At 51.8% G+C, this 21,927-nt stretch overlaps 1 protein-coding gene across 1 annotated transcript in view; it reads right to left on the bottom strand.

The window, feature by feature from the left end:
- The window catches only part of LOC106596941 (huntingtin), a 132,081-nt gene that overhangs the window by 104,571 nt on the left and 5,583 nt on the right, over positions 1-21,927 (bottom strand). Inside the window, exons 3-7 of the mRNA XM_082973969.1 lie at positions 10,380-10,500; positions 9,905-9,964; positions 9,622-9,701; positions 3,339-3,477; positions 2,011-2,152 (exon numbers count right to left, since the gene is read on the bottom strand). Of these exons, the coding sequence (XP_082830095.1) occupies positions 2,011-2,152; positions 3,339-3,477; positions 9,622-9,701; positions 9,905-9,964; positions 10,380-10,500 (542 nt within the window). The remainder of the gene's footprint in view (positions 1-2,010; positions 2,153-3,338; positions 3,478-9,621; positions 9,702-9,904; positions 9,965-10,379; positions 10,501-21,927) is intronic.

Genomic DNA, 21,927 nt, shown 5'->3' with positions numbered 1-21,927 from the left:
GAGAGAGAGAGATGTTCTCCTCATCTACAGAGACTAACAGACCTGGAGAGAGAGAGAGATGTTCTCCTCATCTACAGAGACTAACAGACCTGGAGAGAGAGAGAGAGATGTTCTCCTCATCTACAGAGACTAACAGACCTGGAGAGAGAGAGAGAGATGTTCTCCTCATCTACAGAGACTAACAGACCTGGAGAGAGATGTTCTCCTCATCTACAGAGACTAACAGACCTGGAGAGAGAGATGTTCTCCTCATCTACAGAGACTAACAGACCTGGAGAGAGATGTTCTCCTCATCTACAGAGACTAACAGACCTGGAGAGAGAGATGTTCTCCTCATCTACAGAGACTAACAGACCTGGAGAGAGAGATGTTCTCCTCATCTACAGAGACTAACAGACCTGGAGAGAGAGATGTTCTCCTCATCTACAGAGACTAACAGACCTGGAGAGAGAGATGTTCTCCTCATCTACAGAGACTAACAGACCTGGAGAGAGAGATGTTCTCCTCATCTACAGAGACTAACAGACCTGGAGAGAGAGATGTTCTCCTCATCTACAGAGACTAACAGACCTGGAGAGAGAGATGTTCTCATCTACAGAGACTAACAGACCTGGAGAGAGATGTTCTCCTCATCTACAGAGACTAACAGACCTGGAGAGAGATGTTCTCCTCATCTACAGAGACTAACAGACCTGGAGAGAGATGTTCTCCTCATCTACAGAGACTAACAGACCTGGAGAGAGATGTTCTCCTCATCTACAGAGACTAACAGACCTGGAGAGAGATGTTCTCCTCATCTACAGAGACTAACAGACCTGGAGAGAGATGTTCTCCTCATCTACAGAGACTAACAGACCTGGAGAGAGATGTTCTCCTCATCTACAGAGACTAACAGACCTGGAGAGAGATGTTCTCCTCATCTACAGAGACTAACAGACCTGGAGAGAGATGTTCTCCTCATCTACAGAGACTAACAGACCTGGAGAGAGATGTTCTCCTCATCTACAGAGACTAACAGACCTGGAGAGAGATGTTCTCCTCATCTACAGAGACTAACAGACCTGGAGAGAGAGATGTTCTCCTCATCTACAGAGACGAACAGACCTGGAGAGAGATGTTCTCCTCATCTACAGAGACTAACAGACCTGGAGAGAGAGATGTTCTCCTCATCTACAGAGACTAACAGACCTGGAGAGAGATGTTCTCCTCATCTAGAGACTAACAGACCCAAAACATTATAAGGACATAAAAACAAGACAGACAGAACTACAAACAGAGAGGCTGAGTGAGAGAGAGACCTCTTTTGAATTCCAAATCAAGCCCCTGCACCATAGACACTACAACATATCTGAAGGGATTGGATGGACAGAAACATGATGGTTAATCTCTTCCTGTTGCCTTCTGATTGGCTGGGTGGAAAGGTCTTCATATCCCCTCCACCTCCAGCTGCAGGGTTCCTCAACAGGCGGCCCGCGGGTGACTATTTGGCCCCCACCTACAGGGTTCCTCAACAGGCGGCCCGCGGGTGACTATTTGGCCCCCAGCTACAGGGTTCCTCAACAGGCGGCCCGCGGGTGACTATTTGGCCCCCAGCTACAGGGTTCCTCAACAGGCGGCCCGCGGGTGACTATTTGGCCCCTAGCTACAGGGTTCCTCAACAGGCAGCCCGCGGGTGACTATTTGGCCCCCAGCTACAGGGTTCCTCAACAGGCGGCCCGCGGGTGACTATTTGGACCCCAGCTTTTCTGAGCAAGTCTTTATATTATATTTTTGGACATAAAACTGTAAAAACCCACCAAGAAATCTGTTCCAAAGTATTCCCACGCACAACTAGAGAGACATATGTGGTCGTAGCACAAATACTACATCTGTTTGGGGATTCCTGCAGTGTACAAATGATTTAGAAGTATGTTTTACCCCCCACACAACTATCCGCTGAAGGAAAACTGGTCCCACGGCTAAATGTAATTGATGATCCCTGTAGTAGGGGTGCTTGTGTTTGGTACTGACCCAGCAGGACGTTCAGCAGCCAGGTGTAGAAGTAGGAGGCCCGTCTAGAGTGTTGACACATACTAGCCGCTGAGCTGGCGGCCGTCCGGCGGATCGTAGGAGAAGTGGACTTCAGGTTGACCACCAACGACTTCAACAACACCTGAACATATCAGACCAGACACCATCAGACACCACCAGACACCACCAGACACCACCAGATACAATCAGACACCACCAGACACCATCAGACACCACCAGACACCATCAGACACCACCAGATACAATCAGACACCACCAGATACAATCAGACACCACCAGATACCATCAGACACCACCAGATACAATCAGACACCACCAGACACCACCAGATACAATCAGACACCACCAGATACAATCAGACACCATCAGACACAATCAGATACAATCAGACACCACTAGACACCACCAGACACCACTAGACACCACCAGACACCATCAGACACCACCAGACACAATCAGACACCATCAGATACAATCAGACACCACCAGACACCACCAGACACAATCAGAAACCACCAGAAACCATCAGAAACCATCAGATACAATCAGACACCACCAGACATCACCAGATACAATCAGACACCACCAGACACCACCAGACACCACTAGACACCACCAGACACCATCAGACACCACCAGACACCATCAGATACAATCAGACACCATCAGATACAATCAGACACCACCAGACACCACCAGATACAATCAGAAACCATCAGATACAATCAGACACCACCAGACACCACCAGACACAATCAGACACCACTAGACACCACCAGACACCATCAGACACCACCAGACACCACCAGACACCATCAGACACCATCAGACACCACCAGACACCATCAGACACCATCAGACAATGGTTATAAAGACAATTACAAACTGGGTGGTTCGAGCCCTGAATGCTGATTGGCTGACAGCCGTGGTATATCAGACCGTATACCACGGCTATGACAAACATGTATTTGTACTGCTCTAATTAAGTTAGTAACCAGTTTATAACAGCAATAAGGCACCTCAGGGGGTTTGTGGTATATGGCCAGTATACCACGGTTAAGGGCTGTATCCAGGCACTCCCTGTTGTGTCGTGCTTTAGAACAGCCCTTAGCCGGAGTATATTACCCCTGGTGCCTTACAGCTTAACTCTACAACCCATACAGAAAGAGGATATCAATACTTCCATTATTCTCTGGAACTCAAGGCTTTTAACAGAACACTTTAATGGAGGTTGTTATGGGGGTCTTTGAGTTCTAAACACAGGAGAGTGTGTGTGTGTGTGTGTGTGTGTGTGTGTGTGTGTGTACCTTGACCTCTCCGTCGTTAGCGAAGTGTCCCAGAGCAGACATGATCTTAGGAACAGCAGCAGCCAGGGTCTCCTGAACAGTCTCCTCCTGTCTCTTAGTGATCCTGGTCAGACAGGGGAGGAGGTTCACCAGGTAGGGTCTGGAGGGAGGAGGGAGAGAACAAGTGAGAGACCAATCCAGTCCACAGAAGACTGGGTAAATAACAACAGTTCCTGAGCCAGTTCACCTCATAGTATTACCCCACAGGACCAACACCTCATAGTATTACCCCACAGGACCAACACCTCATAGTATTACCCCACAGGACCAACACCTCATAGTATTACCCCACAGGACCAACACCTCATAGTATTACCCCACAGGACCAGTACCTCATAGTATTACCCCACAGGACCAGTACCTCATAGTATTACCCCACAGGACCAACACCTCATAGTATTACCCCACAGGACCAACACCTCATAGTATTACCCCACAGGACCAACACCTCATAGTATTACCCCACAGGACCAGTACCTCATAGTATTACCCCACAGGACCAACACCTCATAGTATTACCCCACAGGACCAGTACCTCATAGTATTACCCCACAGGACCAACACCTCATAGTATTACCCCACAGGACCAGTACCTCATAGTATTACCCCACAGGACCAACACCTCATAGTATTACCCCACAGGACCCAGCACCTCATAGTATTACCCCACAGGACCAACACCTCATAGTATTACCCCACAGGACCAACACCTCATAGTATTACCCCACAGGACCAACACCTCATAGTATTACCCCACAGGACCAACACCTCATAGTATTACCCCACAGGACCAACACCTCATAGTATTACCCCACAGGACCAGTACCTCATAGTATTACCCCACAGGACCAGTACCTCATAGTATTACCCCACAGGACCAACACCTCATAGTATTACCCCACAGGACCAACACCTCATAGTATTACCCCACAGGACCAGTACCTCATAGTATTACCCCACAGGACCAGTACCTCATAGTATTACCCCACAGGACCAACACCTCATAGTATTACCCCACAGGACCAACACCTCATAGTATTACCCCACAGGACCAACACCTCATAGTATTACCCCACAGGACCAACACCTCATAGTATTACCCCACAGGACCACACCTCATAGTATTACCCCACAGGACCAACACCTCATAGTATTACCCCACAGGACCAACACCTCATAGTATTACCCCACAGGACCAACACCTCATAGTATTACCCCACAGGACCAACACCTCATAGTATTACCCCACAGGACCAACACCTCATAGTATTACCCCACAGGACCAACACCTCATAGTATTACCCCACAGGACCAACACCTCATAGTATTACCCCACAGGACCAGTACACCTCATAGTATTACCCCACAGGACCAGTACCTCATAGTATTACCCCACAGGACCAACACCTCATAGTATTACCCCACAGGACCAACACCTCATAGTATTACCCCACAGGACCAACACCTCATAGTATTACCCCACAGGACCAGTACCTCATAGTATTACCCCACAGGACCAACACCTCATAGTATTACCCCACAGGACCAGTACCTCATAGTATTACCCCACAGGACCAACACCTCATAGTATTACCCCACAGGACCAGTACCTCATAGTATTACCCCACAGGACCAACACCTCATAGTATTACCCCACAGGACCAGTACCTCATAGTATTACCCCACAGGACCAACACCTCATAGTATTACCCCACAGGACCAGTACCTCATAGTATTACCCCACAGGACCAGTACCTCATAGTATTACCCCACAGGACCAACACCTCATAGTATTACCCCACAGGACCAAGTCACCTCATAGTATTACCCCACAGGACCAACACCTCATAGTATTACCCCACAGGACCAACACCTCATAGTATTACCCCACAGGACCAGTACCTCATAGTATTACCCCACAGGACCAACACCTCATAGTATTACCCCACAGGACCAACACCTCATAGTATTACCCCACAGGACCAACACCTCATAGTATTACCCCACAGGACCAACACCTCATAGTATTACCCCACAGGACCAACACCTCATAGTATTACCCCACAGGACCAACACCTCATAGTATTACCCCACAGGACCAGTACCTCATAGTATTACCCCACAGGACCAACACCTCATAGTATTACCCCACAGGACCAGTACCTCATAGTATTACCCCACAGGACCAGTACCTCATAGTATTACCCCACAGGACCAACACCTCATAGTATTACCCCACAGGACCAGTACCTCATAGTATTACCCCACAGGACCAGTACCTCATAGTATTACCCCACAGGACCAACACCTCATAGTATTACCCCACAGGACCCAGCACCTCATAGTATTACCCCACAGGACCAACACCTCATAGTATTACCCCACAGGACCAACACCTCATAGTATTACCCCACAGGACCAACACCTCATAGTATTACCCCACAGGACCAGTACCTCATAGTATTACCCCACAGGACCAACACCTCATAGTATTACCCCACAGGACCAGTACCTCATAGTATTACCCCACAGGACCAGTACCTCATAGTATTACCCCACAGGACCAGTACCTCATAGTATTACCCCACAGGACCAGTACCTCATAGTATTACCCCACAGGACCAGTACCTCATAGTATTACCCCACAGGACCAGTACCTCATAGTATTACCCCACAGGACCAGTACTCATAGTATTACCCCACAGGACCAGTACCTCATAGTATTACCCCACAGGACCAACACCTCATAGTATTACCCCACAGGACCAGTACCTCATAGTATTACCCCACAGGACCAGCACCTCATAGTATTACCCCACAGGACCAGTACCTCATAGTATTACCCCACAGGACCAGTACCTCATAGTATTACCCCACAGGACCAGTACCTCATAGTATTACCCCACAGGACCAGTACCTCATAGTATTACCCCACAGGACCAACACCTCATAGTATTACCCCACAGGACCAGCACCTCATAGTATTACCCCACAGGACCAGTACCTCATAGTATTACCCCACAGGACCAGCACCTCATAGTATTACCCCACAGGACCAGTACCTCATAGTATTACCCCACAGGACCAGTACCTCATAGTATTACCCCACAGGACCAGCACCTCATAGTATTACCCCACAGGACCAGTACCTCATAGTATTACCCCACAGGACCAACACCTCATAGTATTACCCCACAGGACCAGTACCTCATAGTATTACCCCACAGGACCAGTACCTCATAGTATTACCCCACAGGACCAGTACCTCATAGTATTACCCCACAGGACCAGTACCTCATAGTATTACCCCACAGGACCCAGTACCTCATAGTATTACCCCACAGGACCAACACCTCATAGTATTACCCCACAGGACCAGTACCTCATAGTATTACCCCACAGGACCAGTACCTCATAGTATTACCCCACAGGACCAACACCTCATAGTATTACCCCACAGGACCAGTACCTCATAGTATTACCCCACAGGACCAACACCTCATAGTATTACCCCACAGGACCAGTACCTCATAGTATTACCCCACAGGACCCAGTACCTCATAGTATTACCCCACAGGACCAACACCTCATAGTATTACCCCACAGGACCAACACCTCATAGTATTACCCCACAGGACCCAGCACCTCATAGTATTACCCCACAGGACCAGTACCTCATAGTATTACCCCACAGGACCCAGTACCTCATAGTATTACCCCACAGGACCCAGTACCTCATAGTATTACCCCACAGGACCCAGTACCTCATAGTATTACCCCACAGGACCAACACCTCATAGTATGACCCCACAGGACCCAGTACCTCATAGTATTACCCCACAGGACCAGTACCTCATAGTATTACCCCACAGGACCAGTACCTCATAGTATTACCCCACAGGACCAGTACCTCATAGTATTACCCCACAGGACCAGTACCTCATAGTATTACCCCACAGGACCAGTACCTCATAGTATTACCCCACAGGACCGACACCTCATAGTATTACCCCACAGGACCCAGTACCTCATAGTATTATCCCACGGGACCAGTACCTCATAGTATTACCCCACAGGACCGACACCTCATAGTATTACCCCACAGGACCCAGTACCTCATAGTATTACCCCACAGGACCAACACCTCATAGTATTACCCCACAGGACCAGTACCTCATAGTATTACCCCACAGGACCAACACCTCATAGTATTACCCCACAGGACCAGTACCTCATAGTATTACCCCACAGGACCAGTACCTCATAGTATTACCCCACAGGACCAACACCTCATAGTATTACCCCACAGGACCAGTACCTCATAGTATTACCCCACAGGACCAACACCTCATAGTATTACCCCACAGGACCAGTACCTCATAGTATTACCCCACAGGACCAGTACCTCATAGTATTACCCCACAGGACCAACACCTCATAGTATTACCCCACAGGACCAGTACCTCATAGTATTACCCCACAGGACCAACACCTCATAGTATTACCCCACAGGACCAGTACCTCATAGTATTACCCCACAGGACCCAGTACCTCATAGTATTACCCCACAGGACCAACACCTCATAGTATTACCCCACAGGACCAACACCTCATAGTATTACCCCACAGGACCCAGCACCTCATAGTATTACCCCACAGGACCAGTACCTCATAGTATTACCCCACAGGACCCAGTACCTCATAGTATTACCCCACAGGACCCAGTACCTCATAGTATTACCCCACAGGACCCAGTACCTCATAGTATTACCCCACAGGACCAACACCTCATAGTATGACCCCACAGGACCCAGTACCTCATAGTATTACCCCACAGGACCAGTACCTCATAGTATTACCCCACAGGACCAGTACCTCATAGTATTACCCCACAGGACCAGTACCTCATAGTATTACCCCACAGGACCAGTACCTCATAGTATTACCCCACAGGACCAGTACCTCATAGTATTACCCCACAGGACCAGTACCTCATAGTATTACCCCACAGGACCAGTACCTCATAGTATTACCCCACAGGACCAGTACCTCATAGTATTACCCCACAGGACCCAGTACCTCATAGTATTATCCCACGGGACCAGTACCTCATAGTATTACCCCACAGGACCGACACCTCATAGTATTACCCCACAGGACCAGTACCTCATAGTATTACCCCACAGGACCAGTACCTCATAGTATTACCCCACAGGACCAACACCTCATAGTATTACCCCACAGGACCAACACCTCATAGTATTACCCCACAGGACCCAGTACCTCATAGTATTACCCCACAGGACCAACACCTCATAGTATTACCCCACAGGACCAACACCTCATAGTATTACCCCACAGGACCCAGCACCTCATAGTATTACCCCACAGGACCAGTACCTCATAGTATTACCCCACAGGACCCAGTACCTCATAGTATTACCCCACAGGACCCAGTACCTCATAGTATTACCCCACAGGACCAGTACCTCATAGTATTACCCCACAGGACCAACACCTCATAGTATTACCCCACAGGACCAGTACCTCATAGTATTACCCCACAGGACCAGTACCTCATAGTATTACCCCACAGGACCAACACCTCATAGTATTACCCCACAGGACCAACACCTCATAGTATTACCCCACAGGACCGACACCTCATAGTATTACCCCACAGGACCCAGTACCTCATAGTATTACCCCACAGGACCAGTACCTCATAGTATTACCCCACAGGACCGACACACAATTTATCCCGTTGCCATTAATAGTTATAGCACGTCAGGGGACAACTTCAGACAAAAGTGCCGTTGAGACCATAGTGTATAAATCCAGTCTAAGTGCCATTGAGACCATAGTGTATAAATCCAGTCTCAATGCAGTTGAGACCATAGTGTATAAATCCAGTCTCAATGCAGTTGAGACCATAGTGTATAAATCCAGTCTCAATGCAGTTGAGACCATAGTGTATAAATCCAGTCTCAATGCAGTTGAGACCATAGTGTATTAATCCAGTCTAAGTGCCATTGAGACCATAGTGTATAAATCCAGTCTAAGCGCCATTGAGACCATAGTGTATTAATCCAGTCTAAGTGCCATTGAGACCATAGTGTATTAATCCAGTCTAAATGCCGTTGAGACCATAGTGTATAAATCCATACTTCACATTCTATAAATACATTTAAAGTATGAAGTGCAGCGTACTGCACCTACTCAGGTGTGTGTGTGTGTGTCCTACCTGCATTTCTGTGGTCTGATGAGGTGTGCTAGCTCAGCGAACCTCCAGAGAGCAGCCCTCAGGCTCCGAGAGGCACCGTTCTACCAGAGAGATACACACACACCTTCATCGTCATCATCATCAACATAAACATCCTGATATTTCCCCTCATCATCATAACCATAACCATTACAGTCAATCACAATTAACATTCGTCATAATATTCATCATCATCATCATCATCATCATCATCAGTTACCCCATCAATCCATTGAGGATCAGTGAGCAGGACTCCATAACAAACCTTTTTAATCTCTTTGTAGAGCTCCAGCTGTAGTCTGGGCAGGTTGGAGTCTATCAGCGCCTGATAGAGGGAGCCAGAGAGACAAAACACTGATTACAACTAAACCTACAACTAAAATCTCAAACGTTTACAACACAATACACAGCCTTTGGGTTTCAGTGGGAACCTCTGGAAGAGTCTTCTGAAAGAGCTGAGAAATACCATGAGATACAGCAAGAGAGATATAGGGAGGAGGAGAGAGAGAGAAAATGAGAGAGCGAACGAGATAGAGAGAACTAGATAGAGAGAACGAGAGAGAACTAGATAGAGAGAATGAAAGAGAGAGAGAACGAGAGAAAGAGAGAGAGAGAACGAGAGAGAACTAGATAGAGAGAATGAGAGAGAGAGAGAGCGAGAGAAAGAGAACTAGATAGAGAGAACAAGAGAGCCATAACATAAAGGTCTGAGGAGAGCAGAAGATGGGGTCCTCACTCACTTTGATGATTTTGTTCAGGCACTCGTCTGCCACCATCCTGACGTCTGACTCTCTGTCGTCGCTGCACAGCAAGAACATCTCCATGGCGATGCCCAGAAGCTTCTGGAACTCCGGAGACGTTCTAATCCCACAGCCATAGAGACAAGAGAGGAACTGTCATTACACACCCACCTCATTCTGACCCCCCCACACACCTCTATCTGACCCCCCCCCACACCCACCTCATTCTGACCCCCCCCTCACCCACCTCATTCTGACCCCCCCCCTCACCCACCTCATTCTGACCCCCCCCACCTCATTCTGACCCCACCTCATTCTGACCCCCCCCCACACCCACCTCATTCTGACCCCCCCCACACCCACCTCATTCTGACCCCCCGCCCACCCACCTCATTCTGACCCCCCCCACACCCACCTCATTCTGACCCCCCCCACACCCACCTCATTCTGACCCCATCATTCTGACCCCCCCCCACACACCTACCTCATTCTGACCCCCCCCACACCTTATTCTGACCCCCTCCCACCCACCTCAGTCTGACCCACACCCACCTCATTCTGACTCCCCCCCAAACCCACCTCATTCTGACCCCCCCCCACCTCATTCTGACCCCCCCCACACCCACCTCATTCTGACCCCCCCACACCCACCTCATTCTGTCCCCCCCCACACCTCATTCTGACCCCCCCCACATCCCTCATTCTGACCCCCTCCACACCCACCTCATTCTGACCCCATCATTCTGACCCCCCCCACACACCTACCTCATTCTGACCCCCCCCACACCTTATTCTGACCCCCTCCCACCCACCTCATTCTGACCCCCCCACACCCACCTCATTCTGTCCCCCCCCACACCTCATTCTGACCCCCCCCACATCCCTCATTCTGACCCCCTCCACACCCACCTCAATCTGACCCCCCTCACCCACCTCATTCTGATATTCCCCCTCCACACCCACCTCATTCTGACCCCCCCTCACCCACCTCATTCTGACCCCCCCACACCCACCTCATTCTGACCCCCCCACACCTCATTCTGACCCCCCCCCACACCCCTCATTCTGACCCCCCCCACCCACCTCATTCTGACCCCCCTCACCCACCTCATTCTGATATTCCCCCTCCACACCCACCTCATTCTGACCCCCACCCACACCCCCTCATTCTGATATTCCCCCCCACCCACCTCATTCTGACCCCCCACACCCCCTCATTCTGATATTCCCCCCCACCCACCTCGTTCTGACCCCCCCTCACCCACCTCATTCTGACCCCCACAACACACCTCATTCTGACCCCCCCAACACACCTCAGTCTGACCCCCCACACACACACCTCGTTCTGACCCCCCGATACACACCTCGTTTCCTACCCCCCCACACACACACCTCGTTTCCTACCCCCCCCACACACACCTCGTTCTGACCCCCCCCACACACACACCTCGTTCTGACCCCCCCCCACACAAACACCTCGTTCTGACCCCCCCCACACACACACACCTCGTTCTGATCCCCCCCACACACACACACCTCGTTCTGACCCCCCCCCACACACACACACCTCGTTCTGACCCCCCCCACACACACACACCTCGTTCTGACCCCCCCCCACACACACACACCTCGTTCTGACCCCCCCCCCACACACACACCTCGTTCTGACCCCCCCCCCACACACACACCTCGTTCTGACCCCCCCCACACACACACACCTCGTTCTGACCCCCCCACACACACCCCTCGTTCTGACCCCCCCCACACACACCCCTCGTTCTGACCCCCCCACACACACACCCCTCGTTCTGACCCCCCCCCACACACACACACCTCGTTCTGACCCCCCCACACACACACACACCTCGTTCTGACCCCCCCCCCACACACACACACCTCGTTCTGACCCCCCCACACACACACACCTCGTTCTGACCCCCCCCACACACACACCACGTTCTGACCCCCCCCCACACACACCCCTCGTTCTGACCCCCCCCACACACACACCCCTCGTTCTGACCCCCCCACACACACCCCTCGTTCTGACCCCCCCCCCACACACACACACACCTCGTTCTGACCCCCCCCCACACACACCTCGTTCTGACCCCCCCCACACACACACACCTCGTTCTGACCCCCCCCCCCCACACACACACCTCGTTCTGACCCCCACACACACACACACCTCGTTCTGACCCCCCCCCCCCACACACACACCTCGTTCTGACCCCCCCCCCACACACACACCTCGTTCTGACCCCCCCCACACACACACCTCGTTCTGACCCCCCCACAAACCTCGTTCTGACCCCCCCACACACACACACCTCGTTCTGACCCCCCACACACACACACCTCGTTCTGACCCCCCACACACACACACCTCGTTCTGACCCCCCACACACACACACCTCGTTCTGACCCCCCACACACACACACCTCGTTCTGACCCCCCACACACACACCTCGTTCTGACCGCCCCACACACACACACACACCTCGTTCTGACCCCCCCCACACACACACACCTCGTTCTGACCCCCCCACACACACACACACCTCGTTCTGACCCCCCCACACATACACCTCGTTCAGACCCCCCCCACACACACACCTCGTTCAGACCCCCCCCACACACACACCTCGTTCAGACCCCCACCACACACACACCTTGTTCTGACCCCCCCCACACACACCTCGTTCTGACCCCCCCACACACACACACCTCGTTCTGACCCCCCCACACACACACCTCGTTCTGACCCCCCCACACACACACCTCGTTCTGACCCCCCCACACACACACCTCGTTCTGACCCCCCCACACACACACCTCGTTCTGACCCCCCCCACACACACACCTTGTTCTGACCCCCCCCACACACACCTCGTTCTGACCCCCCCCACACACACCTCGTTCTGACCCCCCCACACACACACACCTCGTTCTGACCCCCCCACACACACACCTCGTTCTGACCCCCCCACACACACACACCTCGTTCTGACCCCCCCCACACACACACCTCGTTCTGACCTCCCCCACACACACACCTCGTTCTGACCCCCCCCCACACACGCACACTTCGTTCTGACCCCCCCCCCCCACACACAAACACACACTTCGTTCTGACAACCCTCCTCACACACACACACACACACACACCTCGTTCTGACCCCCCCCCACACACGCACACTTCGTTCTGACCCCCCCACCCCCCCACACACAAACACACACTTCGTTCTGACAACCCTCCTCACACACACACACACACACCTCGTTTTGACCCCCCCTCCCCCCACACACACTTCGTTCTGACCCCCCCCACACACACTTCGTTCTGACCCCCCCCACACACACTTCGTTCTGACCCCCCCCACACACACTTCGTTCTGACCCCCCCCACACACACTTCGTTCTGACCCCCCCACACACACACACACACACACCTCGTTCTGACCCCCCCCCACACACACACACCTCGTTCTGACCCCCCCCCCCCCACACACACACACACCTCGTTCTGAACCCCCCCACACACACACACACCTCGTTCTGACCCCCCCCACACACACACACACCTCGTTCTGAACCCCCCCACACACACACACACCTCGTTCTGACACCCCCCCCCCCACACACACACACCTCGTTCTGACCCCCCCCACACACACACACCTCGTTCTGACCCCCCCCACAAACACACACCTCGTTCTGACCCCCCCCACACACACACACACACACACCTCGTTCTGACCCCCCCCACACACACACACACACACACCTCGTTCTGACCCCCCCACACACACACACACCCCCTCGTTCTGACCCCCCCCACACACACACACCTCGTTCTGACCCCCCCACACACACACCTCGTTCTGACCCCCCCACACACACACACACCTCGTTCTGACCCCCCCCACACACACACACACCTCGTTCTGACCCCCCCCCACACACACACACCTCGTTCTGACCCCCCCCCCCACACACACACACCTCGTTCTGACCCCCCCCCCCACACACACACACCTCGTTCTGACCCCCCCCCCACACACACACACCTCGTTCTGACCCCCCCCCCACACACACACACACCTCGTTCTGACCCCCCCCCCCCACACACACACACCTCGTTCTGACCCCCCCCCACACACACACACACCTCGTTCTGACCCTGCTAACACACACACACCTCGTTCTGACCCCCCCACACACACACATTCTCGTTCTGATCCCCCCCACACACACACACCTCGTTCAGACCCCCCCCACACACACACCTCGTTCAGACCCCCCCCACACACACCTCGTTCTGACCCCCCCCACACACACACCTCGTTCTGACCCCCCCACACACACACTTCGTTCTGACCCCCCCCCCCCACACACTTCGTTCTGACCCCCCACCACACACAGCGACACACCACACACACACACACCTCGTTTTGACCCCCCCTCCCCCCCCACACACACTTCGTTCTGACCCCCCCCACACACACACCTCGCTCTGACCCCCCCCACACACACACCTCGTTCTGACCCCCCCACACACACACACCTCGTTCTGACCCCCCCCCCACACACACACACCTCGTTCTGACCCCCCCCACACACACACCTCGTTCAGACCCCCCCACACACACACCTCGTTCTGACCCCCCCACACACACACTTTGTTCTGACCCCCCCCACACACACACACACACACACACACTTCGTTCTGACCCCCCCCCACACACACACACCTCGTTCTGACCCCCCCCACACATACACACCTCGTTCTGACCCCCCCCCCACACACACACACACCTCGTTCTGACCCGCCCCCACACACACACCTCGTTCTGACCCGCCCCCCACACACACACCTCGTTCTGACCCCCCAACCCACACACACACACCTCGTTCTGACCCCCCCACACACACACCTCGTTCAGACCCCCCCACACACACACCTCGTTCAGACCCCCCCCACACACACACCTCGTTCAGACCCCCCCCACACACACCTCGTTCAGACCCCCCCCACAAACACACACCTCGTTCTGACCCCCCCCACACACACACTTCGTTCTGACCCCCCCCCCACACACCTCGTTTTGACCCCCCCTCCCCCCCCACACACACTTCGTTCTGACCCCCCCCCCCACACACACACCTCGTTCTGACCCCCCCCCACACACACACCTCGTTCTGACCCCCCCCCACACACACACACCTCGTTCTGACCCCCCCCCACACACACACACCTCGTTCTGACCCCCCCCCACACACACACCTCGTTCAGACCCCCCCCACACACACACCTCGTTCAGATCCCCCCCACACACACACACTTCGTTCTGACCCCCCCCCCCCACACACACACACACACACCTCGTTCTGACCCCCCCCACACACACACACACACACACCTCGTTCTGACCCCCCCACACACACACACACCTCGTTCTGACCCCCCCACACACACACCTCGTTCAGACCCCCCCCACACACACACCTCGTTCAGACCCCCCCCACACACACCTCGTTCAGACCCCCCCACAAACACACACCTCGTTCTGACCCCCCCCCACACACACACTTCGTTCTGACCCCCCCCCCACACACCTCGTTTTGACCCCCCCTCCCCCCCCACACACACTTCGTTCTGACCCCCCCCCCACACACACACCTCGTTCTGACCCCCCCCCCACACACACACCTCGTTCTGACCCCCCCCCACACACACACACCTCGTTCTGACCCCCCCCCACACACACACACCTCGTTCTGACCCCCCCCACACACACACCTCGTTCAGACCCCCCCCACACACACACCTCGTTCAGATCCCCCCCACACACACACACCTCGTTCTGACCCCCCCACACACACACTTCGTTCTGACCCCCCCCCCCCACACACACACACACACACACCTCGTTCTGACCCCCCCCACACACACACACACACACACCTCGTTCTGACCCCCCCACACACACACACACCTCGTTCTGACCCCCCCACACACACACCTCGTTCTGACCCCCCCACACACACACCTCGTTCTGACCCCCCCACACACACACACACCTCGTTCTGACCCCCCCCCCACACACACACCTCGTTCTGACCCCCCCCCACACACACACACCTCGTTCTGACCCCCCCCCACACACACACACACCTCGTTCTGACCCCCCCCCACACACACACACCTCGTTCTGACCCCCCCCCACACACACACACCTCGTTCTGACCCCCCCCCACACACACACACACACCTCGTTCTGACCCCCCCCCCCCACACACACACACCTCGTTCTGACCCCCCCCCACACACACACACCTCGTTCTGACCCTGCTAACACACACACACCTCGTTCTGACCCCCCCACACACACACATTCTCGTTCTGATCCCCCCCACACACACACACCTCGTTCAGACCCCCCCCACACACACACCTCGTTCAGACCCCCCCCACACACACCTCGTTCTGACCCCCCCCACACACACACCTCGTTCTGACCCCCCCACACACACACTTCGTTCTGACCCCCCCCCCCCCACACACTTCGTTCTGACCCCCCACACACACACACACACACACACACCTCGTTTTGACCCCCCCTCCCCCCCCACACACACTTCGTTCTGACCCCCCCCACACACACACCTCGCTCTGACCCCCCCCACACACACACCTCGTTCTGACCCCCCAACCCACACACACACACCTCGTTCTGACCCCCCCCACACACACACACACCTCGTTCTGACCCCCCCACACACACACCTCGTTCAGACCCCCCCCACACACACACCTCGTTCTGACCCCCCCCACACACACCTCGTTCAGACCCCCCCACAAACACACACCTCGTTCTGACCCCCCCCACACACACACTTCGTTCTGACCCCCCCCCCCACACACCTCGTTTTGACCCCCCCTCCCCCCCCACACACACTTCGTTCTGACCCCCCCCCCCCACACACACACCTCGTTCTGACCCCCCCCCCACACACACACCTCGTTCTGACCCCCCCCCACACACACACACCTCGTTCTGACCCCCCCCCCACACACACACACCTCGTTCTGACCCCCCCCCACACACACACCTCGTTCTGACCCCCCCCCACACACACACCTCGTTCTGACCCCCCCCCACACACACACACCTCGTTCTGACCCCCCCCCCACACACACACCTCGTTCTGACCCCCCCCCACACACACACACCTCGTTCTGACCCCCCCCCACACACACACACCTCGTTCTGACCCCCCCACACACACACCTCGTTCTGACCCCCCCACACACACACACACCTCGTTCTGACCCCCCCACACACACACACACCTCGTTCTGACCCCCCCCCACACACACACCTCGTTCTGACCCCCCCCCCCACACACACACCTCGTTCTGACCCCCCCCCCACACACACACACACCTCGTTCTGACCCCCCCCCCACACACACACACCTCGTTCTGACCCCCCCCCACACACACACACACACCTCGTTCTGACCCCCCCCCCCCCACACACACACACACCTCGTTCTGACCCCCCCCCCCACACACACACACCTCGTTCTGACCCCCCCCCACACACACACACACCTCGTTCTGACCCTGCTAACACACACACACCTCGTTCTGACCCCCCCACACACACACATTCTCGTTCTGATCCCCCCCACACACACACACCTCGTTCAGACCCCCCCCACACACACACCTCGTTCAGACCCCCCCCACACACACCTCGTTCTGACCCCCCCCACACACACACCTCGTTCTGACCCCCCCACACACACACTTCGTTCTGACCCCCCCCCCCACACACTTCGTTCTGACCCCCCCCACACACACACACACACACACACACCTCGTTTTGACCCCCCCTCCCCCCCCACACACACTTCGTTCTGACCCCCCCCACACACACACCTCGCTCTGACCCCCCCCACACACACACCTCGTTCTGACCCCCCAACCCACACACACACACCTCGTTCTGACCCCCCCCACACACACACACACCTCGTTCTGACCCCCCCACACACACACCTCGTTCAGACCCCCCCCACACACACACCTCGTTCAGACCCCCCCCACACACACCTCGTTCAGACCCCCCCACAAACACACACCTCGTTCTGACCCCCCCCACACACACACTTCGTTCTGACCCCCCCCCCACACACCTCGTTTTGACCCCCCCTCCCCCCCCACACACACTTCGTTCTGACCCCCCCCCCACACACACACCTCGTTCTGACCCCCCCCCCACACACACACCTCGTTCTGACCCCCCCCCACACACACACACCTCGTTCTGACCCCCCCCCACACACACACACCTCGTTCTGACCCCCCCCACACACACACCTCGTTCAGACCCCCCCCACACACACACCTCGTTCAGATCCCCCCCACACACACACACCTCGTTCTGACCCCCCCACACACACACTTCGTTCTGACCCCCCCCCCCCCCCCCACACACACACACACACACACACACACACACACACACAGACACAGACACACACACACACACACACTTCGTTCTGACAACCCTCCTCACACACACACACACCTCGTTTTGACCCCCCCTCCCCCCCCACACACACTTCGTTCTGACCCCCCCCCCCACACACACACACACACACACACCTTCGTTCTGACAACCCTCCTCACACACACACACCTCGTTTTGACCCCCCCCCCCCCTCACACACCCTTTGATGTGTAATGTCTCCAGTTCATGACCTCTGGACTAATCTAACGTAGCAGTTGTAAGAGAAATGCCTGAGCCGAGATCCCACATCCGGTTGTCAAGCGGAACAGGAAGCTAGGTTGAAAATAGCCGTATCCCTGACAACCAGAAGAAGCGGTTGTTGACGACTCTGCTAAAAGGTGCCTCTGGACTGAGACAGAAACCACTGACTATACTGGTCTATAAGTCTACAGCCAATATGATATGTATATAGAACTGAACCATCTATCACCATTCTATATGTATATAGAGCTGAACCATCTATCACCATTCTATATGTATATAGAGCTGAACCATCTATCACCATTCTATATGTATATAGAGCTGAACCATCTATCACCATTCTATATGTATATAGAGCTGAACCATCTATCACCATTCTCTATGTATATAGAGCTGAACCATCTATCACCATTCTCTATGTATATAGAACTGAACCATCTATCACCATTCTATATGTATATAGAGCTGAACCATCTATCACCATTCTATATGTATATAGAGCTGAACCATCTATCACCATTCTATATGTATATAGAGCTGAACCATCTATCACCATTCTATATGTATATAGAGCTGAACCATCTATCACCATTCTATATGTATATAGAGCTGAACCATCTATCACCATTCTATATGTATATAGAGCTGAACCATCTATCACCATTCTCTATGTATATAGAGCTGAACCATCTATCACCATTCTATATGTATATAGAGCTGAACCATCTATCACCATTCTATATGTATATAGAGCTGAACCATCTATCACCATTCTATATGTATATAGAGCTGAACCATCTATCACCATTCTATATGTATATAGAGCTGAACCATCTATCACCATTCTATATGTATATAGAGCTGAACCATCTATCACCATTCTATATGTATATAGAGCTGAACCATCTATCACCATTCTATATGTATATAGAGCTGAACCATCTATCACCATTCTATATGTATATAGAGCTGAACCATCTATCACCATTCTATATGTATATAGAACTGAACCATCTATCACCATTCTATATGTATATAGAGCTGAACCATCTATCACCATTCTATATGTATATAGAGCTGAACCATCTATCACCATTCTATATGTATATAGAGCTGAACCATCTATCACCCCACTATCAGTTAGGGGTGGGACAATGTTTGCCCATGAATATCTAGCACAACTTTTCACCCCCGTCTCCAAATGGAATGGTTTAGACCATGTGGAAGGTTTGATGACTCTGAGCTTCTGTTGTTCTCCCGCATCGACCATGCAGTGAGGTAGCAACATCCTGTAGATCTAAAAATGACCATATATACCGACTGTTTCAAGCAAAACTGATGGGGAATCTGAACAATCCAAATACAATATAATGTATCCTAAACACTGATCAACATATAAATATAATGTATCCTAAACACTGATCAACATGTAAATATAATGTATCCCTGATCAACATATAACCATAAATATAATGTATCCCTGATCAGCATATAACCATAAATATAATGTATCCCTGATCAACATATAACCATAAATATAATGTATCCCTGATCAACATATAACCATAAATATAATGTATCCCTGATCAACATATAACCATAAATATAATGTATCCCTGATCAACATATAACCATAAATATAATCTATCCCTGATCAACATATAACCATAAATATAATGTATCCCTGATCAACATATAACCATAAATATAATGTATCCTAAACCCTGATCAGCATATAACCATAAATATAATGTATCCCTGATCAGCATATAACCATAAATATAATGTATCCCTGATCAACATATAACCATAAATATAATGTATCCCTGATCAACATATAACCATAAATATAATGTATCCTAAACCCTGATCAGCATATAACCATAAATATAATGTATCCCTGATCAACATATAACCATAAATATAATGTATCCCTGATCAACATATAACCATAAATATAATGTATCCCTGATCAACATATAACCATAAATATAATGTATCCTAAACCCTGATCAGCATATAACCATAAATATAATGTATCCCTGATCAACATATAACCATAAATATAATATATCCCTGATCAGCATATAACCATAAATATAATGTATCCTAAACCCTGATCAGCATATAACCATAAATATAATGTATCCCTGATCAGCATATAACCATAAATATAATGTATCCCTGATCAACATATAACCATAAATATAATGTATCCCTGATCAACATATAACCATAAATATAATGTATCCCTGATCAGCATATAACCATAAATATAATGTATCCCTGATCAACATATAACCATAAATATAATGTATCCCTGATCAACATATAACCATAAATATAATGTATCCCTGATCAACATATAACCATAAATATAATGTATCCCTGAACAACATATAACCATAAATATAATGTATCCCTGATCAGCATATAACCATAAATATAATGTATCCCTGATCAGCATATAACCATAAATATAATATATCCCTGATCAGCATATAACCATAAATATAATGTATCCCTGATCAGCATATAACCATAAATATAATGTATCCCTGATCAGCATATAACCATAAATATAATGTATCCCTGATCAACATATAACCATAAATATAATGTATCCCTGATCAACATATAACCATAAATATAATGTATCCCTGATCAACATATAACCATAAATATAATGTATCCCTGATCAACATATAACCATAAATATAATGTATCCCTGATCAACATATAACCATAAATATAATGT

Source organism: Salmo salar, chromosome 04, assembly GCF_965601325.2.
Source record: "Salmo salar chromosome 04, fSalSal1, whole genome shotgun sequence".
In the NCBI taxonomy this organism is placed as follows: Eukaryota; Metazoa; Chordata; class Actinopteri; order Salmoniformes; family Salmonidae; genus Salmo; species Salmo salar.
Note: the sequence above shows the minus strand (reverse complement) of the source record. Positions and strands in the feature narration are given on the sequence as shown.